Consider the following 24,998-nt stretch of genomic DNA (forward strand, 5'->3'; position numbering starts at 1 on the left):
CTCTGCGTGCAGAGGAGGGCGCCACTGTACAATGCAAACCCTACATATTTCTCCATCTAGAGTAACCCAAAGAGCAATGGCAGCCGCCTTTTGCCATATTAGAGAGGACACCATTACAATATCATCGCCATCATACTGATTTCATGTCTACTTTCTTTTTGTGTATTTCTTATTTTTCTCCCCTCCCTACACAAAAGTATGACAGACACTGTCCATAGCTTGCTTTTCTCCCTACTAAAGACATCTGGATGATCTTTCCATTTCACACATAGAAAGCTTCCACATTTGAGATCAAACTCCAATGTACCTTTTTTTTTTCTTTTTTTGAGACATGGTCTTGCTTTATTGCCCAGGATAGAATGCAATGGCACGATTACAGCTCACTGCAGCCTCAACCATCTCGGCTCAAGTGATTCCCCCAAGCTCACCCTCCCAAGTAGCTGGGACTACAGGCACATACCACCATGCCCGGCTAATTTCTTTAAACTTTCTGTAGAGATGGGGGTCTCCCTGTGTTGCCCAGACAGGTCTTGAACTCCTGGGATCAAGCAATTCTCCTGCCTCGGCCTCCCAAAGTGCTGGGATTACAGTCATGAGCCACCACGCTCAGCCTCCAATGTATCTTTGAATCCAAGAGACATTCCACATTAAATAATTGTGGAGATGACATTTTTATTTTCAGCAATTCAAAAAAAACATCAGAGTTGGGGGTCTCCAAGAACAGGAGCCACCTCCGAACAGTGGAAACCCTAATAGTTGGCTTAATAAAGGGTGCCTGGGCTTTGCTACATAGGAGGCATACACACTGCCCCAACTATGCCCGTGCACTGCTGCCTCTGGCCATCTGCCTGGAAGGTGTCCCCCAAATGGCTGCATGGCTCACTCCTCTCCTTCATCAAGTCTTTCTCAAATTTTAGTGAGGCTTTCCCAGACCACCACATTCAAAATGAAAACACCTTGCACCCCCTTGGACCTCCTATTCCCATCCTGAATTTGTTTTCTTCACAGCACTTTTCTTTTAACTCATTATATGGAACTTTATTTATTTTGGTTTTTGTCCTTTTCTGCTGGAAAAAAAAAAAAAACGATTCCTGCCTGTTTTTGTGCACTGTCTAATCCCCAGCACCTAATAGGCACTCAAGAAATACTTGTTGCACAAAAGAAAGCATCAGACGGCCACCACAGGGAACATGCAACCAAACGTGGTCTTCTCAGCTTGGCTAATGCTGATGATTCGATGATGCGGCAGGCAACAACATCCAAGACGGAGAAAACAGCATGAGATCTTTTCAAAATGCGTGAGCCATTCATGATTTGGGAGTTAACTTTCAAAAAGTTCGTCATAGAAGATGCAGAGACGACGACTACAGATCTCCAAGGAATCCAAGGACTCATGAGAAATCAGAAATAATATTCCGTGCAATTGTCTTTCCAAGAGCTACAGTACTGCAGCCACTGCCGGTGTTGGTCAAGAAGGGAGTGACCAGGATAGAACAGGTGGAAAGCAAGAAATTTCTCTTTTCCATCTATCTGGATTATTTGTAAATTTAAAAATAAAAGGAAGAAAGAGAAAGGAGAGGAAACGAGGCAGGTAATGCATTCATTCATCAGGAACTAACCTCACATTCAGGACAAAACCAGTCCCCCTCTGGTTCCGATGTCAGTCTCAGACACTTAGCGTGATAAACCCGGGGACAGAGCTCACAGCAAAGGACTTGGCCTTCCCGGTGACAAACCCAGCAGTAGAAATCATTCCGTCCATCCTGCGGTACAACATCAACAGGGTCTGTGGTGAGTGGCTGCTTCATATAGTAAAACGGACCATGTCTTAGTTCTGACTGAAATGTAGGCAAGAAAGACAGGTTTGGTTTCAAAACAAATGTGCATTCTCAAAAGGAATTTGAACAAGTACATCAATAACAACAAAAGAAAATTACAGCATTTCACAAATTCATTAAAAAGCCAAACTATCTTAGGTTACTCTACTAAATACATAATTAGCAAGTTGTTAAAATTATGAGGATTTTTCTTTTTTCTATTTTAAGAGGCCACGATTAAAAGCTGGTATCTAAGAGTTACAAGGCAGCCCTAGCAGAATGGCACATTGCCTATAACCCAGATCTAACTAGGTTCAGATTTTAACTCTACCATTAACCAGGTGCATGAACTTAAGACAAGTCTCTTAACCTCTCAGCTTCAATTTTCTCATCTGTAAAATGGAGATAATAATGCCTAACACTTCATGGTACTGTGTTGCTATTGTTTTGTTTTGTTTTGTTTTTTTGAGACAGAGTCTCTGTCGCCCAGGCTGGAGTGCAGTGGCGCCATCTCGGCTCACTGCAAGCTCCGCCTCCCAGGTTCATGCCATTCTCCTGCCTCAGCCTCTCCGAGTAGCTGGGACTACAGGCGCCTGCCACCACGCCCGGCTAATTTTTTGTATTTTTAGTAGAGATGGGGTTTCACCGTGGTCTCGATCTCCTGACCTCGTGATCCGCCCACCTCAGCCTCCCAAAGTGCTGGGATTACAAGCGTGAGCCACCATGCCCGGCCTGTGTTGCTATTAAATGGGGTGATATAATGTATGCCTGTTTATCAAAATGCCACCATACTAACAATGATAATGTGGTTGGAAGCCCAACTTATGGAAGTACCAATTTACAAAGCCAATAAAAGCATGGTAGTTTGCCCTGGGATTCTTTAAATGGGAGACATTTAGAGAATAGATCAATAGGTTTGAGTCACCAAAAAATGGTTATCTAATTTTTTTTTCTTTTTCTTTTTTTTCAGAGACGGAGTCTCGCTCTGTTGCCCAGGCTAGAGTGCAGTGGTGCAATCTTGGCTCCACTGCAACCTCTGCCTCCCAGGTTCAAGCCATTCTCCTGCCTCAGCCTCCTGAGTAGCTGGGACTACAGGCGAGTGCCACCATGCCCGGCTAATTTTCATATATTTAGTAGAGATGGGGCTTCACCATGTTAGCCAGGCTGGTCTCGATCTCCTGACCTCGTGATCTGCCCACCTCGGCCTCCCAAAGTGCTGGGATTACAGGCGTGAGCCACAGCACCCAGCCAGTTATCTAATTTTTAAGTTTGCCCCCAATACATAAAGCATTTATGAGCCAACAAGAGGCTTCCTAAAGCCATAATTCTTGAACATGGTAGGTCCTTGTTTTTGCTAGGGAGCCATATCTCTTATTTGACATCAGCAATGGCAGAAAGATGAGATGGGTGGCCAACTCATGGGAGGTCAACCTCTTCCTGGTATATTGTGGAATATTATGGTATATTATGGAATCCAGCAAAGCCACACTTGAACACAAAAACTCACTCAGGAGAAACTCATATGAAAATGTCTATCAGAAACAAATACGAAATCCTATTTAGGAAGCACACGTGTTAAGTCCAGTGGGAAGGTTCAAAAAGACCTGGTAACTAGCTATGTGACCTTAAGAAAAGTGACTCAACCCACTTTGAGCCTCAATTCCCTGGCAATAAAACCATGGAGAATAGTTTAGCCACAACCATATTCCCTACCCTCGAATAAATCTCACTGTATAACACGTTTCTTTTCTGTCCTTCAGTAAAACATGATGGTTTCCTCCATAAATATCTTCTATGTTGGTGAGATCCTGCATACTTTTTGATGATACTACAAATGGGGATTTACTAAACGGTTATCATTGATAGACAGAAATGCCGTCAGATTTCTAATACCGACCTTATATAGACAGTTCCAACAGTTTATTGACTGAAAATCATATTACTCTCAGTAACATCAGTTTTGTCTTTTCCTATCATGTTAAAGTCCTACTTTAACATGACTTTTCTTTTTAATGGCTAGGACCTCCAAAATAATGTGCAAGAGTTGCCAAGAAGGCAGGCACCCATATCTTGTTCCCAGCTTTTATTATGAGGTTTTGTTTAGTATTTGAGACAGGGTCTTGCTCTGTCGCCCAGGCCTGAGTACAGTGGCATGATCTCGGCTCACTGCAACCTCCACCTCTGAGGCTCCCGCAATCCTCCAGCCTCAGTCTCCCAAGTAGCTGGGACTACAGGTGAGCACCACCATGCACAACTAAGTGTGTGTGTGTGTGTGTGTGTTGTAGAGACAGGGTTTCACTATGTTACCCAGGCTGGTATTAAGAGGTTTTACTATTCCCAAATGCCTGGTATTTCCACAATCCTTGATGAAGAGCCTTGTAGATGCTTGTTTAGCAGACCTTTGTAAACCAATGTTTCTAAGCCTCTGTATTCTCACTTCTGCAAAGTAAGTAGCTAATACTTATAAATGTGATTGCATAATTCTTTTTTTTTTTTTTTTTTTGAGATTGTGTTCCACTCTTGTTGCCCAGGATAGAGTGCAATGGCGTGATCTCAGCTCACTGCAACCTCTGCCTCCCAGGTTCAAGCGATTCTCCTGCCTCAGCCTCCCGAGTAACTGGGATAACAGGCACCCACCACCACACCCAAGTAATTTTTTGTATTTTTAGTAGAGACGGGGTTTCACCATGTTGGCCAGGATGGTCTCAAACTCCTGACCTCAGGTGATCTGTCCGTCTCTGCCTCCCAAAGTGCTGGGATTACAGGTGTTGGCCACTGCTCCCGGCCGCATAATTCTTTAGCCCAGTTATTTCCCTGTGTCAGATCAACTTTTAAGATAGAGCTCTACTTGGTTTCCAGGGAGTATCACTGCTACAATATTTTTTTCATGTTACATTTTCAGCATGCCGTTGCACACACCATCTTCATTTTATCCTGACAACCACCGAGAAAGGTACTAAGAGCACTCCCTAATGAGAAAATCAGAAATCAAAAATGCTCCAAATTCCTTAAGTTTTTGAGCACTAACATGAAGCCACAAGTGATCTCTTGTGATGAGTCACATATACTTAAAATACTGTATAAAATTACCTTCAGGCTATGTGTATAAGGTATGTGATATGGTTTGGCTGTGTCCCCACCCAAATCTCATCTTGAATTGTAATTCCCACAATCCCCATGTGTCATGGGAGGGACCCAGTGGGAGGTAATTGAATCATGGAAGTAGTTACCTCCGTGATGTTCTGGTGATAGGAAGTTCTCACAAGATCTGATGGTTTTATAAGGAGCTTTTCCCCCTCTTTGCTCTGCACTTCTCCTTGAAGCAGCCATGTGAAGGAGGTGTTTGCTTCCCCTCCCCACCTTGACTGTAAGTTTCCTGAGGCCTCCCTAGTCATGCTGAACTGTGAGTCAATTAAACTGCTTTCCTTTATACATTACCCAGTCTCGGGTATGTCTTTATTAGCATCATGAGAACAAACAAACTAATACAGTATGTATGAAACATAAATGAATTTTATGTTTAGGCCAGGCGCGGTGGCTCACGCCTGTAACGTCAGCATTTTGAGAGGACGAGGCAGGTGGATCACCTGAGATCAGGAGTTCCAGACCAGCCTAGGCAACATGGTGAAACTCCATCTCTACAAAAAATATAAAAATTAGCTGGGCATGGTGGCACATGTCTGCTACTCAGGAGGCTGAGGCAGGAGAATCGCTTCAACCCAGGAGGTTGCAGTGAGCCAAGATTACGCCACTGCACTCCAGCCTGAGCGACAGAGTGAAACATCATCTCAAAAAAATATATACCTATGTGTTTAGGCTTGGGTCCCATCCCCGAGATATCTCACTATGTATATGCAAATATTCCAAATTTAAAAATAAAAAAATAAAAAATAAAAAACACTTCTGGTCCCAAGCATGAATAAGGGATACTCAACTCGTACTAGTCTTACTTGACATGTAGAAAAACTTGGTTACTTGGTTAAAGAGATTTATCTGACCTTGGAGCCCAGAGCAAAGACTCAAACCTGGGTCTCCCAGCACACTCTCTCTTCCCTATAGCCCTCATAAGACAATGCTGAATCCAAGAGAGTGTGTGTTGACTTAGAGACCCCCCTCAGAGAATATTATCTGTAATGCAAACTAAGTTCAGATTAATGCACAAAGCTAGAGGGAAAAAACATCTGAAAAATAAGATGACTACTAAAAACCTTACAGAAGGGGACACGAACAGCATCCAGGGCACAGGCTCTCAATCTTGGTACTGGTGACACTGGGGGCCAGAAGTCTTTGTTGTGGGAGACATCCTGTGCATTGCAGGGCAGGTAGAAGCATACCTGGCTAGATTCCAGTAATACTCTAACACTCTCACACACATAAAACAAAAATGTCTCCAGATGTTGCCCAATGTCCCTTGGAGGGCAAAACTGTCCCTAGCTGAGAACCTCTAATGTCTGCTATCTGCCTAGGAAAATGGTTGCTTTGAATTTATTGTAGGGGTATGGGGGTGCTAAAGAGGAGATGGGGGAGGAGCAGCAGGAAGGGGAAGAGAGGGCGGGGAATTCCTGTTGAAAGATAAACTATACATGCCAAGCAAGCAGAACTATTTCCCTTTTCTCTTTTTCTTTTTTTTCAGAACTATTTCTACCCTGAGTGGGGTCTTCTAGGATGCTACTATGGTTTTTGTTAAGACAACAGTAAGCCGTATTTTCAGTATCTGACTTCCTATAATAGGATAGGAAGAGTTGTTAAGAAGCTAGAAGAATCAGCTGGGGACAGTGGCTCACGCCTGTAATCCCAGCACTTTGGGAGACAAAGGCAGGTGGATCACCTGAGGTCAGGAGTTCGAGACCAGCCTGGCCAACATGGCGAAACCCCGTCTCTACTAAAACTATAGGTGGGCGCCTGTAGTCCCAGCTACTCAGGAGGTTGAGGCAGGAAGAAGTGCTTGAACCCGGGAGATGGAGGTTGCGGTGAGCCAAGATCACACCATTGCACTCCAGCCTGTGCAACAGAGCGAGACTCTGTCTTAAAAAAAAAAAAAAAGAAGCTGGAAGAATCAAATATGACTGCACATCTCCCTAACAAGCAACTCAGATCCTCTCTGTCTTGATAGTAGCCGAGGTAGTGATCCTCCAAAATTAAGTTTCTCCTGGTGCTCCCCTCCCAACCCCACCACCCGCTGGCTGGGGCTGACTGCCCTTAGGAGGATCCCGAGGACTGCCTGGCTGCTCCGTACTCTTTTCAGAAGATTTTCTCCTTTCCTGAAACAGCAGCAGTTGCTGAGAGCTAGATGCCTGGTTAATCTCCTTATCAATCAGATATTTTCCTTATCTGCTGCTTGTAAGTGTTTCCTGTTCCATAAAAATAATCTGATAACAAATATGGAACATTTTAAAAAAGGAAAGCAAATAATTTCTGAGATATGATTTTTCTCTGCTACATGTATAATGTGTGTTACCAGTCTGATAACTACGGAAACAGGTTGCAACCTGTGTTATCATGGAATATTTGCAGGTTATTATGGGATACTGCAGGAGAGAAAATGTTCTTATTTCCCTGCTTCCATAGGCTGGCTAACAAGAAAGTAGAAAAGGGCCTGTCTATTTGCTTCTGGAATACCTTCAATGATACCAGGAGCCGGCAAACTTTTCCTATAAAGGCTTCTATAAGGATAGTAAATACTTGAGGCTTTGCAGGCCACAAGGCCTCTATTGCAAATACTCAATGTGGCCACTGTAGTGCAAAAGCACGCACAGACAGTACATAAATGAATGACTGTAGCTGTGTGCCAATAAAACTTTATAAACACAGGCTTCAGGCAGCATCTGGCCCACAGGCTGTAGTTGCAGACACCTGGTCTATATAACCAGAGTATGGGTGTGTGTAAACACAAGGTCCATGTGTGGACGATAAGGACCATAGACTCCAGTTCCTACAGAGGCCACACAGGGACCATACCTGAGTGAAAAAAACCATAGCTTCAGCTCTCATTCTCCTACATCCGGTAAAAGCATAAATACCGTGAAGTATGTAAGAAAGAACCACCTAGCCCTGGAGTGTGAGGATGTACTGGCATTCAACCTCGCAGTGGTGGAGACAGCAGGGCTGGGCAGAGCTCAGACCCATCTTACAGAGGCAGCCCCTACTCAGCTCCAGTGATCCAGGGAGTTGGGCAGACACAAACTCCTAGTGTTGCCTGACCTTGAGGAGAAACTGGCAATCCCTGCACTCCCCTGAACTGTCTCAACTGTTAATACACTGTCTCAGCCCAACAAAAGACTTCTGTGGGTCTAGTGCAGTGGTTCACACCTGTAATCCCACCAATTTGGGAGAATGAGGTGGGAGAATAGCTTGAGCCCAGGAGTTTGCGACCAGCCTGGGCAACAAGACCGTATCTCTACAAAAAGTTAAAAAAAAAAAATTAGCCAGGCATGTTGGGGCACACCTGTAGACCCAGCTACTTGGGAGGCTGAGGTGGGAGGATCGCTTGAGCCCAGGAGGTCAAGGCTGTAGTGAACGACAATGACACCACTGTACTCCAGCCTGGAAAACAGAGCAAAGCCCTGCCTCTTTTTTTTTTTTTTCTGAGACAGAGTCTCGCTCTGTCGCCCAGGCTGGAGTGCAGTGGTGCGATATTGGTTCACTACAACCTCCGAGGTTCAAGCGATTCTCATGTCTCAGCCTCCCGAGCAGCTGGGATTACAGGTACGCACCACCATGCCTGGCTAATTTTTGTATTTTTAGAAGAGATGAGGTTTCACAATGTTGTCCAGGCTGGTCTCCAACTCCTGGCCTCAGGTGATCCGCCCACCTTAGCCTCCCAAACTGCTGGGATTACAGGCATGAGTCACCAGGCCTGGGCCTGCAAAGCCTGCTCTCTTTAAAAAAGAAAAAAAAAAGACTTCAAATGTCCCAGTTTTTAGGGCAACGTGTGGGCCCAAGAAAATAAGTACTAGCCACTCATTCATGATATGCAGACGCCCTGTCCTCAGAGAAGGTGAAGAGGGGCCCCATCATTTCTTTGCTATATTTGATCAAAGATACCCCCCTAAGGCCATTCTGTACAAATCTGCTGGCACGTTATTTCTCAATCCTCTAATGCCAGGGAAAAAAACCAAAACACCTCCCAAAAGGACGTTTGAACTCAAATGTGTCAGAACTAAAGAGCAGAGTGGTATTTATCTGTAAAGACCCTGACGTCATTTTGGGCAAGGCATTTCTTGCCCCATATACTACAGGACACCCATTTAGCAACCTGACCCTCCTCTACAAAACACCGAGAGCATCTTCCCAGGCATTCTCAAACCTTCCTAAGGGGTGAAAACACCGGACCAAAGGTCTTTAAAAAATACATGGTAAACCTTAGGATGCTTTTGAACCCTGAAAATAAAATGTGTTTTAAAGCTCTTCTTTAAACTTTTGGCTCAGTGCAGTGGTTCATGCCTGTAATCCCAACACTTTGGGAGGTTGAAGCAGGAGAATCACTTCAGCCCAGGAGTTCGAGACCAACCTGGGCAAGAAAGAAAGTGAGACCCCCATCTCTATAACAAAATCAAAAAACTAGCCAGGTGGGCTGTGACATGTGCTGATAGTCCCAGCTACTTGGGAGGCTGAGGGAAGAGAATTGCTTGAGCCGGGGAGGTCAAGGCTGCAGAGCTGGGGAGGTTGAGGTTGCAGTAAGCTGTGATCATGTCACTGCACTCCAGCCTGGGCAGCAGAGTGAGACCCTGTCTCAAAAAATAAAAATAAAAATAAACTTCCCTAAAATGAATTCCTAATATATGATAAATGGGTGGAATAGGGACCAAACTTAAAACTCATCCCATATTTTCACATGGTAATAAAACATCTCTACCAAAAATGGAAATATATGGATTATTTGCCTTTTTTTTTTTTTTTTTTTTTTGAGACAGAGTCTCACTCTGTCGCTCAGGCTGCAGTGCAGTGACACGATCTCAGCTCACTGCAACTGCTGCCTCCCGGGTTCAAGAGATTCTCTTGCCTCAGCCTCCCAAGTAGCTGGGATTACAGTCCTGAGCCCAGCCTATTTGCTCTTTATGAGGTGAGAATGGCTTTCTTTCTAGAACAATGGAACAAAGAAGAGAAACTAAAGTGAAGAAAAAGAAGAAGACAGTGGAGAATCTTCACATATGCCAAAGTCAAAAGAACAGGGACATGGAAAGAAATTCAGAGGTGGAAGAAATGAGCAGAGCAGGCTGAGTATGAGACAACAAGGAAGGGTGGGCAGTGTGGCAAACAAGCAAGCACAGGCCTGTGTCTAAAGGGGCAGGCTTGACTCAGCTCCAGCTGTTGCTAGATTCTGCTGAGTGCTATGGTCTGAATGCTTGTGTACCTCCCAAATTTCTATGTTGACATTCTAACCCAAGGTGATGGCATTAGAGAAGTGAGGCCCTGAGAGGCGATCAGGGCCCTGCCCTCATGAATGGCATTAGTGCCCTTATAAAAAGGGACCCCGGAACTTGGCCAGGCGCGGTGGCTCATGTCTGTAATACCAGCACTTTGGGAGGCCGAGGTGGGTGGATTACCTGAGGTGAGGAGTTTGAGACCAGCCTGGCCAACATGGCGAAACTCCGTCTCTACTAAAAATACAAAAAAAAAAAAAAAATTAGCCGGATGTGGTGGTGCACGCCTGTAATCCCAGCTACTCAGGAGGCTGAGGCAGGAGAATCGCTTGAACCCAGGAGGCGGAGGTTGCAGTGAGCTGAGATTGCGCCACTGCACTCCAGCCTGGGCAATGAGAGAGAAACTCCGTCTCAAAAAATAAATAAATAAATAAATAAAGGGACCCCGGAAAGCCCAGGTACTCAGGAGGCTGAGGCAGGAGGATAACTTGAGTGTCCAGCTTGAGCAATATAGCAAGACCCCATCTCTTAAAAAGAGGGTAGGCCAGGCACAGTGGCTCACGTCAGAGGTCAGGAGTTCAAGACCAGCCTGGCCAGCATGGTGAAACCCCGTCTCTACTAAAAATACAAAACTTAGCAGGGCATGGTGGCAGGCGCCTGTAATCCCAGCTACGTGGAGGCTGAGACACAAGAATCTCTTGAACCTGGGAGGCAGAGGTTGCAGAGAGCCAAGATCGCACCATTGCACTCCAACCTCAGCAACAAGAGTGAAACTCCGTCTCAAATAAATAAATAAGGCCAGGTGCGGTGGCTCACGCCTGTAATCCCATCACTTTGGGAGGCTGAGACAGGTGGATCACAAGGTCAGAAGTTCGAGACCAGCCTGGCCAAAATGGAGAAACCCCATCTCTACTAAAAATAAAAAAATTAACTGGGCGCAGTGGCGGGCACCTGTAATCCCAGCTACTCGGGAGGCTGAGGCAGGAGGATCCCTTGAACCTGAGAGGTGGAGGTTGCAGTGAGCCGAGATCACACCACTGCACTCCAGCCTGGGTGACAGAGCCAGACTCTGTCTCAAAAAAAAAAAAAAAAAAAAAAATTGAAAAACTCAGTTCCTCAGTCACTTGCCATTTTCAAGTACTGAAGAACCACATGTGACCTGTGGCTACCATCTTAGACGTGAGGTTTTTTTTTTTTTGGAGACAGAGTCTTGCTCTGTCGCCCAGGCTGGAGTGCAATGATGTGATCTCAGCTCACTGCATCCTCCGCCTCCCAGGTTCAAGCAATTCTCGTGCCTCAGCCTCCCGAGTAGCTGGGATTAGAGGCACGTGCCACCACACCTGGCTAATGTTTTGTATTTTTAGTAGGGACAGGGTTTTTGCCACATTGGCCAGGCTGGTCTCGAACTCCTGATCTCAGGCAATCCATTTGCCTCGGCCTCCCAAAGTGCTGGGATTACAGGCATGAGCCACCGCGCCTGGCCAGACAGGAGCATTTTTACAGGAATTGTTTATTTCATATATAGATTGTATGATTATTCTACTTAGCAGAGAAACTGACTTTATGTTTCATTTTTAATATCACTATTTATGGCATTTAGCTCAATGTTCACAACCCTGTGAAATTCGTGGTAGTAGTATCATTATCCCCATTTCAGTAGATGAGAAAACTAGGCACAAAAGAGGTTAACTTGCCCACAGCCACACAGCAAAAGCAGGGCTGGCATTTCACTATGTAATTTTGAGAGTGAAAATAGATTCATGCTCAGAAACACACACCTCTCACAGGCCTGGGTATTTAACCGTTGCTAGGTCTCCTTCCATGAAAGCAACAATCTCGTTTAATTCAACTTTCCATCCCCAGGGCCCACTCCTCTACTCAATAACGCACAAAGTGGATGAATGCATCCCTAGGAATCACAAGTGGCATCAGAACCAACGGGACACTGTTTCCTTCAGTGCTATGAGATCCGACCTCATAGTTCAGGGGGATAGATACAATCCACCAGTAAATCCACTAAAGTGCCTCTCCATTTTTGTAATCTGAAGAGTATCTAGGCTGCCCCAGAGAATTCTAAAGCTAGAAGGTCCCTTAGAAAAGATCCAAACGGTGAACGGATTTTTCCTATCTAGCTGACTGGTGCTAGCTGCCAAGGGAGGGTGGGCTCTGGAAAGAATCCTGTGTGCTTCCACAAAAAGGAACTGTGACCAATTACCTAAGCCTGCCCCTGGCAATGCCTCTTACCAGAGACCTAAACCCTTCATTTTTTTTTTTTTTTTCTGAGATAGAGTCTCGCTCTGTCACCAGGCTGGAGTGCAGTGGCACGATCTCGGCTCACTGCAACCTCCGCCTCCCAGGTTCAAGCGATTCTCCTGCCTCAGCCTTCCGAGTAGCTGGGACTACAGGCACGTGCCACCATGCCCAGTTAATTTTTTTTGTATTTTTAGTAAAGGCGGGGTTTCACCAGGTTGGCCAGGATGGTCTCAATCTCTTGACCTCGTGATCGACCCACCTCGGCCTCCCAAAGTGCTGGGGTTACAGGCGTGAGTCACCAGGCCCAGCCTCTAAACCCTTCATTTTACAGATGAGAAAACTGAGGCCAGAAGGGAACTTGCCTCAGCCAAGCAACCGCTTCCAGACAGAGCTGAGAACTAGGCCTATGGGCATGGCCCAGGAGGGGAAAACTCTTCAGGCCACATGGGGAAAACAGTCCTAAAAGCATGAAAAAAAAAAATACAAATACAAGGAAACACCCCCAACCCTAAAGAATTATATACCCTCATCTCATCTGGGTCCCTGCTCTGTCCCCGAAACAGATCTGAAAACCCAAGGGAAATTTCTACACAAGCCCATTTTGAGCCACCTTTCTTTGTCCAAGGCAAATGACAGCCAGCACAAGGCAGCCAGCTAAATGCCAAGAAAGCCGGCGCTTACAAGGACCCAGAGAGGTTCAGCGCTACTAGCTGGCCTCTGTCCCACCAGTGAGGACACCGTTCCCAGCGGCTGCTTTACCTGCTCCTTATTGTTACTGTTCAGTAAGCCAGGTTTCTTTTTCTTTTTAATGGGGCTTGTTGATGTGTCCTGCGGCGAGTGGCCATTGGAAGAATGTGGAGGGCTGGGGAACTTTCTTTTCTGGGCTGTTCTCTCTGCAGAGCCAGGATCTGAAAGAGATACAGGACCACAGGTTTTAAAGCAGTCAGGGAGGCCTGGGCCCCACAGGGAGGAGGTGTGGAGGAACACAGTGTGGGAACAGAGTGCATTCCGTCCCCCAACTCCCGAAGCCACTTCAGTGTTCCTCCTCCCAGAATATACGTGCCCCCTTCTTCGCTGTCTGCCTCAACAGTCAGACAAGTATTTCTTTGACCTATGTAATATTTTTATAAAATCTTAATTTGTTGCCAAGATACAAAAATCAGGAAGTTTCACGTAATAACCTAGATTTTTCACTTTTCTTTAAAAAACAGATTAGGAGGGCCGGGCACGGTGGCTCATGTCTGTAATCCCAGCACTTTGGGAGGCCAAACTGGCAGATCACAAAGTCAAGAGTTTAAGACCAGCCTAGCCAACACGGTGAAACCCCGTCTCTACTAAGAGTACAAAAATTAGCCGGGTGTGGTGGCACATGCCTTTAATCCCAGCTACTCAGGAGGCTGAGGCAGGAGAACTGCTTGAACCCGGGAGGTGGAGGTTTCAGTGAGCCGAGATTGCGCCACTACACTCCAGCCTGTGGGACAGGGCAAGCCTCCAACGTGAAAGCAAAAACAAACAGATTAGGACCTGCAGGCCCCTATAGCACCAGATACAGCTGAGTAACAGCTACCCCACTTTTAGATGGAAACATGTGCAATCGCCACTCTTCCCCACTACGTCACTGCTGATGAGACCGAGGCCAACCTGCCAGAAGTCATCACACAGGCACCAGTATTGTTCTTACCCCAAAGAAATACGACTTCTCCATGCCCATGCCTGACTGCAAAAGCAGGAAACCAAAGAAGACAGACCAGGAAGGCCATACTTCAAGGAAATGAAGGCACACATTCTCCTTTGTGGAAAACAACATCATTTATTCATGTTTAATAGGCTATGAACTGTAACCGTGTGAAAAGAACACACCCCACCCACCGGGAAGTTCCCGTGGCCCCACCGCCACTGGGCCTTGTGTTTGAGACCCTCCTCCAAAAAGAGCAATACAAATTACATCCTTGTGGATTCTCAATAGCCCCACTCTTGTTCATGCACCCCTTGTTTTCATCTTTCAGCATCTCATTTAAACACATGTACACTTCAGCCAGGCACAGTGGCTCACACCTGTAAACCCCAGCACCTTGGGAGGCCGAGGCAGGCGGATCACCTGAGGTCACAAGATCAAGACCAGCCTGGCCAACATGGTAAAACCACGTTAACGAGATCAAGACCAGCTGGGCCAACATGGTAAAACCAGTCCCCTGTTTGCAGACGTTTGTTTCAAGTGCTTTGGGTACAGCCCACAGTGCTGCAATGCAGTCATCTTGCCTTTGCTCCTTTTCCACTGTATTTGTAGAATGTGTTTCTAGAGGAGATTGTTGGGTCAAAGGCCAAGTGGAGAAAAAGTTTTTACAAACAATGGCGGGAGGTCATGAGATCAAGACCAGCCTGGCCAATAAGGTAAAACCCCGTCTCTACTAAAAATACAAAAACAATTAGCTGGGTGTGGTGGCACACACCTGTAATCCCAGCTACTTGGGAGACGTGAGGCAGGAGAATCGCTTGAACCCGGGAGGCAGAGGTTGCAATGAGCCGAGATCACACCACTGCAGTCAAGCCTGGGTGACAAAAGTGAGACTCTGTCTCAAAAATAATAATAAAAATACATAAACACATGTACACTTCCACTACCATCCATCCAATTTTCACCTCCAAGGACTTGAATCCACTCCATGCCCAATGGTGGTCTTCTTAACTTAGGGACAACGTAATGACACAGCCTGGTGCACCTGACATCCTGAGGAACGAAAGCTACCAATACCACAAGAGGGGTGAGCTGTGCCAGGACCATAGGGGGATGGGGTGGGATGGGATGTGAAATCTGGAAAGATGTCAATTACCAAAGATGCTCCTGCCCCAGTTTTACCACTCAGCATGTAGGCTGCATGGTGCATCTGTCTCCCTGTCTGCAGGAGGGTCACTGACAGCAGATTAACAAGCATCCAACCTGGTCCACGCAAGGCCTCCTAGTGGTTGACTTTCGTGAAAAGGCAAAGTATCTTCCAGCAGATTCACAAAGGAAGACAATGAACACTTTCCCAAAACCCAATCTACAGGATGGAACTCTCCAGCCTCACCATGCAAGCTTCTGGACAATCCTGAACAAATATTCAGGGTGCTGCGTGGAGACCCAGTCATGAGTGGAATTTAAATGCTAACAACAGGTACCTTGAGGGTGAACAGACCTGAGAGTCCAGAGATCAAACCACTGACATCAAAAGGGAGGCCCAGAGAGCCCAAAGCGCTGGACCAAAGGCACACAGCAGCTAGTTAGTGGGAAAACTCACGAAAGAGACAGAGGTCAGCCTAGCCTGAAACCCCGTACTTTTGTACTAAAAATATAAAAATTAGCTAGGCATGGTAGTGCACACCCATAATCCCAGCTACTTGGGAGGCTGGGGCAGGATAATCACTTGAACCCGGGAGTCACAGGTTGCTGTGAGCCGACATCACGCCGCTGCACTCCAGTCTGGGCGCCAGAGCAGGACTCCGTCTCAAAAAAAAAAAAAAAAAAAAGAGAGAGAGAGAGAGGTACAGCCCGGGGTGAGCACATTCCCCCCAGAGAAACCTCCCCTCCTTCCCACATGGGGCCTCAGCCAACTCTCACCACTGTTCCTGAAAACTTTTCCTCCACTTGGCCTTTGACCCAACAATCTCCTCTAGAAACACATCCTACAAACATAGTGGAAAAGGAGCAAAGACAAGATGACTGCACTGCAGCACTGTGGGCTGTACCCAAAGCACTTGAAACAAACGTCTGCAAACAGAGGACTGCTCTAAGAATACATTACAGTCACATGGCCAGACACGGCGCTCACACCTGTAATCCCAGCACTTTGAGAGGCCGAGGGGGAAGAATTGCTTGAGCCCAGGAGTTCGAGGGTATTGTGAACTATGATCACGTCGGAGCCTGGGTGTAAAAGAGAGACACTATCTCTGAAAAAAAAAATTTTTTAATTAAAAAAATTTTTAAGTTCTTTAAAAAGATTAAAAAACACCTGGGCAACATGGTGAAATCGCGCATCTACAAAAAATATAAAAATTAGGCTGGGGGCCGGGAGCAGTGGCCACGCCTGTAATCCCAGCACTTTGGGAGGCCGAGGCGGGCGGATTACCAAGTCAGGAGATCGAGACCATCCTAGCTAACATGGTGAAACCCCGTCTCTACTAAAAATACAAAAAATTAGCCGGGCGTGGTGGCAGGCGCCTGTAGTCCCAGCTACTAGGGAGGCCAAGGCAGGAGAATGGCGTGAACCCAGGAGGCGGAGCTTGCAGTGAGCCGAGATCGCACCACTGCACTCCAACCTGGGCAACAGAGGGGTGAGACTCCATCTCAAAAAAAAAAAAAAAAAAAAAAAAAAAATTAGGCTGAGGACGGTGGCTCACACCTGTAATCTCAGCACTTTGGGAGGCCGAGGCAAGCGAATCATCTGAGGTCAGGAGTTCGAGACCAGACTGGCCAACACGGTGAAACCCCATCTCTACTAAAAATACAAAAAACTAGCTGGGTGTGGTGGCACATGCCTATAGTCCCAGCTACTTGGGAGGCTGAGGCAGGAGAATCGATTGATCCCAGGAGGCAGGGGTTGCAGTGAGCCGAGATCACACGACTGCACTTGAGCCGAGATCACACGACTGCACTCCAGCCTGGGCAACAGAGCGAGACTCCGTCTCAAAAAAATAAATAATAAATAAAGTGTACCTAGCACCATTAATGGACCAATATTCCTCCCAAAAAAAGATTTAATATACACATCAGTGTTTGCATAAACCTAGAATATTCCTGGATGAACACAGAAGTACAACAAAGCTCGACTTGGGGGCTACTGGTCGCCTTGGGAGGGGTGCCTGCAGGGAGTCTGGGGAAGGATTATTTTTCACTCTATACCCTTGTGTACTTATTTATCATGTGACTGGATGACGTTAGGAAAACAAAGAAAATTGGCCAGGCGCGGTGGCTCACGCCTGTAATCCCAGCACCTTGGGAGGCTGAGGTGAACAGATCGCTTGAGGTCAGGAGTTCGAGACCAGACTGGCCAAGATGGTGAAATCCTGTCTCTACTAAAAATACAAAAATCAGCCAGGTGTGGCGGTGCGTGCCAGTAGTCCCAACTACTAGGGAGGCTGAAGCGGGAGAATCACTTGGCGCCAGGAGGCAGAGGTTGCAGTGAGCCAAGATTGCACCACTGTACTCCAGCCTCAGCGAAAGAGAGAGACTCCATCTTTAAAAACAAAACAAAACAAAACGAAAAGAATGCAAATTATCAGGCCCCATCCCAGATCTATAGAATCAGAAACTCTGGGGTAGGGCCCAGCAATCTGTTTTAATAAGTCTTCCCGAAGACTGGGAGGTATGCTAGTTTGAGGAACGCTAGGGTATGTGTATGTGTTTAGGAGATGGGGTCTGAGTTCTGAACTCTACACAATCCTGTTCCACACTGGCGAGCCAGAGCCAATGGCCTCTACTTCCAGACATTATTTGAGGGGTTGGTTCAGGACTCAGGATAGAAGCTAAGCAAGGGGGCCAGGCTGGAGAATAAGGCTAAACAGGAAACAACCCCAGGCAAGTCTCCACCTCTCAGGGCCTCAGGGCCTCACCTGCAAAATGGGAAGAGGGGAGGAGAAAGGGACTAGACTAGAAGTTCTTGTTTAAAGACCAGACAGTGCTCCAGGGACCCTTGAACAGGCCATCACTGTATACAGGAGTGCAATTTCTAGGGACCTGGAGTCATAGCTTACTTCACCTTTGCAAAGGTGTCCTCAGCTCCAATGATTAAAAACTTCAGGGCCCTCAGAGGATGTTAAAGTCCCTCTTCAACATTACTTAATTGAATGAGAAAGAGGGAAAAAAATCACTAGAAATTAATATACTTGTATGCGATTTAGAGTTGGCAAGGGACTATCACCCAAGCCCACCAGGAAACAAAGGGGGAAACTGAGGTTCTGCTCAGCAAGAGGTAGGGGGAGGTGGGTCCCAGCCCAAGGATACCCACAGCTGAGAGTATTCCAAATCTTCTAGTTTCAGCAAAACATAAAAACCCCAATTCTGTTTGCTGTTACAAACACCAATTCCCCCTGGAGTTGATGAGAGTTCAGTGACTGTATCAAAGGGGTTGAAATTTGATAGGTTCCAAACAACAGACACATCAGTCAACAGCAGGGGATTTCAACAAAGGCTTGTAGGGAGAAGAATTAGGAAATGCCTGCTGGATTCAGTATCCTTCGGAGGGATGAGACAGCAGGGTGGCATTATGACTTAAATGCTCCCCACTCCAGTGGGGGCTGGGCGTCTGGTGATGATGGACTGGTGGGTGTACACCTGACTGTAGCCGTGGTAACCAGGCTCCATAAGGACCCTTTTCAGAAAGCTGAGTCAATTTTTTCTGCTTTAATGGTTTAATTCTGACAAGGATGTATTGCCCAGTGCATTTCATCTATAAACTTGGAACAATGACAAACAGCCACTGCTGACTGAACCACTGGTTCACCCTGATCTGAAAGACTTTTCTGCTGCCTTTTCTGAGGGAGTAGGACCTGTGACCCCACCGGGCTGGCTCACTCACAACACTCTGCCTCCCACCCACCCCCCAAAAATGAGTGGTTCTGAATGAGTTAACGTGGGTGAGGGAGGAATGCAGCCTTATGCAGAGGACAGAGCAGTGACTCAGGAAAACAGCTTGGCATGGAGCGGAAAGCAGCAGAATTTTCCTCTCCTTGTGACATTTTGCTGAAATTGTAACAATATGGGAAGGTCTACTGGGTATTAAGAACTAGGCATGAGGCCAGGCACGGTGGCTCACACCTGTAATCCCAGCACTTTGGGAGGCCAAGGTGGACAGATCACAAGGTCAGGAGTTCGAGACAAGCCTGACCAACATGGTGAAACCCCGTCTCTACTAAAAATACAAAAATTAGCTGAATGTGATGGTGAGCACCTATAATCCCAGCTACTCAGGAGGCTGAGGCAGGAAAATTGCTCGAACCCAGGAGGCGGAGGTTGCAGTAAGCCGAGATCATGCCATTGTACTCCAGCCTGGGCAACAGAACGAGACTTTGTCTCAAAAAAAAAAAAAGGAACCAAGCATGTGAGGAGATCCTTCCCAAGCCTGTGTCTTGTGATCCACCAGAAATCATCCTGGAGCTCAGCACTTCCTGGATGTCTTTTGATTTAAGGGGCATCTTAATTCAAGATAACTCAGGCTCATAGCTTTCCTGAGCCAAAAGTATTGAAGAGCTAAGAGTTTCGGCCAGGTGTGGTGGCTCACGCCTATAATCCCAGCACTTTGGGAGGCCGAGGCAGGCAGATTGCCTGAGGTCAGGAGTTCAAGAACAGTCTGGCCAACATGGTGAAACCCCATCTCTACTAAAAATACAAAAAAAATTAGCCAGGAGTGGTGGCGTGCACCTGTAATCCCAGCTACTTGGGAGGCTGAGGCAGGAAAATTGCTTGAACCAGGGAGGTGGAGGTTGTGGTGAGCCGAGATCGCACCACTGCACTCCAGCCTGGGCGACAGAGCAAGATTCGGTCTCAAAAAAAAAAAAAAAAAAGAAAGAAAGCAAGCTAAGAATTTCTTTTATTATATGTGATAGTCTAGGCACTGTTCAAAATGCATTTCCTGTAGTTCCCACTAAGTCACCTGCCTGAGATCACAAAACTACCAAGGAGCAGTGCTGGGATTTGAACCCAGGCAGTGAGACTCCGAGGGCCAGAGCAGTACTGGGATTTGAACACAGGCAGTGGGACTCCGAAGGCCAGAGCAGTACTGGGATTTGAACCCAGGCGTGAGACTCTGAGGGCCAGAGCAGTACTGGGATTTGAACCCAGGTGTGAGACTCCGAGGGCCAGAGCAATACTGGGATTTGAACCCAGGCGTGAGACTCTGAGGGCCAGAGCAGTATTGGGATTTGAACCCAGGCAGTGGGACTCCGAGGGCCAGCTTCTAACCTCTGTACCACATGGCCGTGCACCAGAAGGGCCTCATCCTCAGCCCTGTAGCAAGAGGACTCCCTAATTTAGGGTCTATGATTTAAGAGCACACTCTCATTTTGCCTTTTTTCCCCTAAACTGCAGATGGAAATATGGGGGCAGGGAAGGTCCAACAAACAGTTCCAGGAACTGGGAGAAGGTGGAAAGTCATGTCATTCACTGATGACAGCGTTCTCTCAAAGGCAGTCCCCAGAAAGCACATTCACCTCCCAATTTCCAAACAGTGGCATCAGTCCCTGAAATAGGCTGGGGGCTCCAGGGCCATCTCACCTCCCCTTTTCCAGCCTCCATCAAGGCTAGGCCTCCCCAGCAGGCCACATCAGGTACCCGCCTTCCACCCCACTCCTGCCCCCACATCCGGTGCCTGAGTCACAGCACATGCTGTTCTCCAGGGGCTAGGAAATGACACACCATTACAGGGAATTGTCCCCTCCCTCAAGGGAAAGGGCCGCAGCTGAAAGGCCGGGAGCTTCTTGTGTTTTTGTGGGTGTTTAATTTCCTTAATGATGTCGACAGCAAGCCTGCTGGGGCCTGAACGAAAAGAGAAGCTTGGTCCACAGGCTGAGACAGGCATGACAGGTCACAGGACTAGGGTAACCAACCATGTGCTTAGCTGGGTCCCGGGCAAACCAGGACACATAGGTCAAGGCATAGGCTCTGATGGGCCAGGTTGCAAACGACAGACAGGCAGGATGCCACAGTGGTGGGGAATCAGCTTTCTGGCATCAAAATGCATGCAGAACCTGGCTGTGCTCTCCCCTGCAGTGTGACCTTAAAAAGGCAACTTAACCTCTCTGTGCCTCTGTTCTGTAAGATGGAGATAATGGTACCTTGTAAAGTTATGGAAGAAGTCAACGAGTTAATTCACGTAAAGCTCTTAGTATAATACCTGGCAAACAGGAAGCACCCATTCAATGGTAACTAATGGGTAATTATTTTTTTTAACCAATCACTCTTCCTCCTTTTCTTGCTTCTCTTCCACCTCCTCCCCGACTACCGCCCCCACTCCAAAAACACAGCTTGCTTTCTGGAAGGAGCATGTTAAATCAATTCCACAAGTTCAAAGCTATGGAAAACACCGGCCTGTGTAGACTGGAGACCAGATTCAGCCCAGGACAGGATTTCTGCATTTCAATCAGACTGAAGATGCCAGGTTTCCTCCAGTAACTGTGAAGGCAGGGTCAGAAGCAGAGGCCTGCTCTGCAGCCCTTTTCGTAATCACCAGTCCTCCCCTTGGCCTACTTCAAACATGACCACACACTGCTGCTCCCCCAGAAGCAGCAAAGCAGAGCACGGTTAATCACTTCAAAGCGTTTCCCAAAGACACAGAGCAGGTACCCAAACAGGCCTCCCTTCCCCAGGAATATCTGGGGCCCTCCCCAACCAGTAATTACATCATAAAGAGACAAAAGTCCGGAATTTCCTTCTGGCAGAGAACAGAAGTGAGAAATCAGGAGCAAAGGTTGGGGGTGGGGAGGAAGCAAAACTGTCCTCACAGCAGAGAATGCCTAAGCCAGGAGGAACTTGTAAATGAAAACCGCTCGCATTAGCAAATGATTATTTCCTCCAACGCTGACCATCTCTTAGACCCACAGAAACTCGAGGACCGGTCTGCACCCTGGCTGACTTGGGCCTGCCAGAGCTGCCAGGCTGAGCCTGCTCCTCCAGAGGACTCCACTGGTCTGAACTATGCTTATAAAGAATCTCTGCAAATCAACAGGAACTTCTCATCCAGAGCCGGGACTGGGAGGGCTGGAATGGAAATGAGGCTGTGGAATGAAAGGTCACTCTCAACTTGGGGAAAATGGCATTTCACCAGGAACATCAAGTACCTCGGAGGCAGAATGTGCGAGGAGGGGCAGGGAACGCCGAGAGGAGGCACTTACCTGCCATTGAGAAAGTGCGGCTGCTCAGAGGGCCTAGCCTCTCTTGTTCAAAAGAGAACAGAGGCTCACCCACAGCTGACATTCCTGCTTCCGGATCCTCAGCGGCCTCTCCCAGGGGGAGGAGGAAGAAGCAAAGAGAACAGGCTAAGAGTCACCACTTACCAGGCCAGCCCCGGTCTTGTACACATTAGGTCGCCCGGCGGGGCAAGGACACTGTCACCTCTTTGCAATCAGGCAGTCTGCCTTCATGTCCCTGGGCTTTCACCTATAATTTATCACCCTCAACAGCAGCTCGGCTGAGCTGAAAGTCTCCGGTGCAGTGCACCGAAGAGCCATTTATTTCATGGGACTGTGAATAAATACGAGGAACTGCAGTTGTTCTGCTGGCCAAGGTGACAGTATCAGAAGGGAGCCTGGGGGGAGGGAAACAGCTGTGGTTTGCATTTTGAAGGTGTTTTTAACATTTTTAGTAATTGTTTCAGATTCTCCAGTTCTGATGCCCCTCTCCTAGAAATGAGAAAACCCATCTTTTATACTCGAGGTATAATCCTTTCCCACTAGACACAGCCTCCTCCACCCCTCTCTCAATAATGCAGAAGTGGTGATTAAAGGGCACATTCATATGTAAAAGGCGAACTTCCAAACTCGCCTGGCAGGACAGAAATTGCTTCAATCTACGGAAAAGAAGCTGATTTACAAATGAATTCAGTGTTTAGCCCTCAACAACTAGAGGCAATTGCAACCGCGGCCCTTTCTCCTCCCCAGCTGGGATGAGGCCCTCTGGAAAAACGACAACATCGCAACAGGAATTTCCTGGATCAAGAATGCCAAGTTCTTTCCAATTTTACTGAGGCAGGACCCGACTCCCTGTGAGAACGCACTGCCCACCACCCACCCCCTCAGCAGGCCCAGGCCCCAAAGGCTCCCTCCAACATGTGTACATGAGGCCCTTCAAACTCGACCAGAACACCACAAAGAATGTGGAGAAACCAGTTGCCTCTGGCCTTTACATTGTGGCTGGCTGAGGAGCTGGTTCAGGTGGCTGACACCCGTTGGCACTATTTATCCAGCCCCTGCCTGGCTTGGGTTCTGGAAATCTCTGGTGGTGGTGGCTTCCAAACTGCAATGGGGAATCGCGGCGTCAGAGGGCAATTCAGAAACAAAAAGACAGTTCTGTGCTGGCAGCAGTTGAAGCACAGAAGTGGGCTGGGAGAAGCAAAGGGAAATTAGCTTCAGAAAGGGGCGCCACTGCTAACCAACCAAGGTCCCCATCTGCCCTGGGTGGTATCTCTAAAAGCCACCTAAAGAAGGCAAAATTCTTTACTGAAACGCCAGGAACGAAGGGACAGGCCCTCCACAGTCACCTTGTCACATTCCTTTGGGGAAGCAAAGAGTTCAGACCCAACATGTCACCCAAATTACCCTGGCCAGCCACCACGTAAAGATGCTGTGGCTGTGCATGGTGGCTCACGCCTGTAATCCCAACACGTTGGGAGGCCAAGGCGGGGCGGATCACCTGAGGTCAGGAGTTTGAGACCAGCCTGGCCAACATGGCGAAATCCTGTCTCTATTAAAAATACAAAAATTAGCCGGGTGTGGTGGCGCACACCTGTGGTACCAGCTACTCCTACTGGGGAAGCTGAGGCAGGAGAATCGCTCGACCCCAGGAGGCTGGAGTGCAGTGAGTCGAGATCACGCCATTGCACTCCAGCTGGGGCGACAGAGCAAGATGCCATCCCAAAAATAAATAAAGATGCTTAACATCACTCAGATAGTAGTGGGGTGATTCTAAGAACATGTCCTATTGTCTACAGGGCTCATGGGTGCACAGAAGGACAGACAGGGGTAGCCACTGCAACAGGGCTTTGTAGAAAAGCCAGACAGGAAGCAACATTGATGCCCATATGCGAAACATCATGATGCAGCCATAAAATGGAATAAAGACGGAATCCCGTCTGCATAGACGGGCATGGTCCAAAATCCAAGTGAAAGGAGACCAGAAATAGAACCAGGGTAAAAGTCTGGTCTCTGAGGCTTCTGGGTTTGCAGAGACATGGAGGAACACCCAGGAAACCCAGTAAATGCTGGACTCCTCTGAATTATTTCTGATCATGTTTACATATTTAACGAAGGTATTTATTAATGGCTTTGGGGAAACTGGGTGATAATGACAATATTTATGGAACACTCACTGCATCCTGGGCACTGCCCAGCTAGGGATCACATCTGTATCCCTTGTACCCAGCGTACAGCAGGAGCTCAGTACACGCCCCCATCATCAAGCAAACACTTTTACGGGGCTCAGGTGTTTAGAAGAGTGGAAAGCAGTATCAGCACACCCAGGGGACATCTGGCAATGTCTGGGGACATTTTTGGTTGTCACAACTGGGCAGAAAAGGAGTTGTGACAGGCATCTACTGGGTAGAGGTAAGGGATGCTGCTAAACATTCTACAATGCACAGGACAGCCCCAAGACAAAGAATGATCAGGCCCAAAGTCAACAGTGCCAAGGCTGAGAAATCCTGGTGGAAAGAAACTTCAGTGAGCTACCAGGCAGGTCTCACCTTGTGTAAACACACCACCTACAGAGGCGTATGTATTCATTAAGAAGGAAAATGATTCCTAATGCTTCACCTGGTGGCCCTGACTTCAGACTTCAAAGAAAACAATGGGACCAGTCAGTCAACAAATAGTCACTAGC

The 24,998-nt window shown here is 47.3% G+C and overlaps 1 protein-coding gene across 47 annotated transcripts in view; it reads right to left on the reverse strand.

Annotated features, from left to right (window-relative positions):
* Positions 1 to 24,998, reverse strand: part of ZMYND8 (zinc finger MYND-type containing 8) — a 161,549-nt gene that overhangs the window by 87,491 nt on the left and 49,060 nt on the right. For 21 of the 47 annotated variants that reach the window (XM_054541549.1, XM_024238583.2, XM_054541550.2 and 18 more), the window contains 2 exon segments: positions 13,193 to 13,341; positions 1,620 to 1,838 (listed from right to left, as the gene is read on the reverse strand). In XM_054541549.1, coding sequence (XP_054397524.1) covers positions 1,620 to 1,838; positions 13,193 to 13,341 — 368 coding nt within the window. 47 annotated transcript variants of the gene reach the window in all.

Source organism: Pongo abelii, chromosome 21 (genome assembly GCF_028885655.2).
Source record: "Pongo abelii isolate AG06213 chromosome 21, NHGRI_mPonAbe1-v2.0_pri, whole genome shotgun sequence".
In the NCBI taxonomy this organism is placed as follows: Eukaryota; Metazoa; Chordata; class Mammalia; order Primates; family Hominidae; genus Pongo; species Pongo abelii.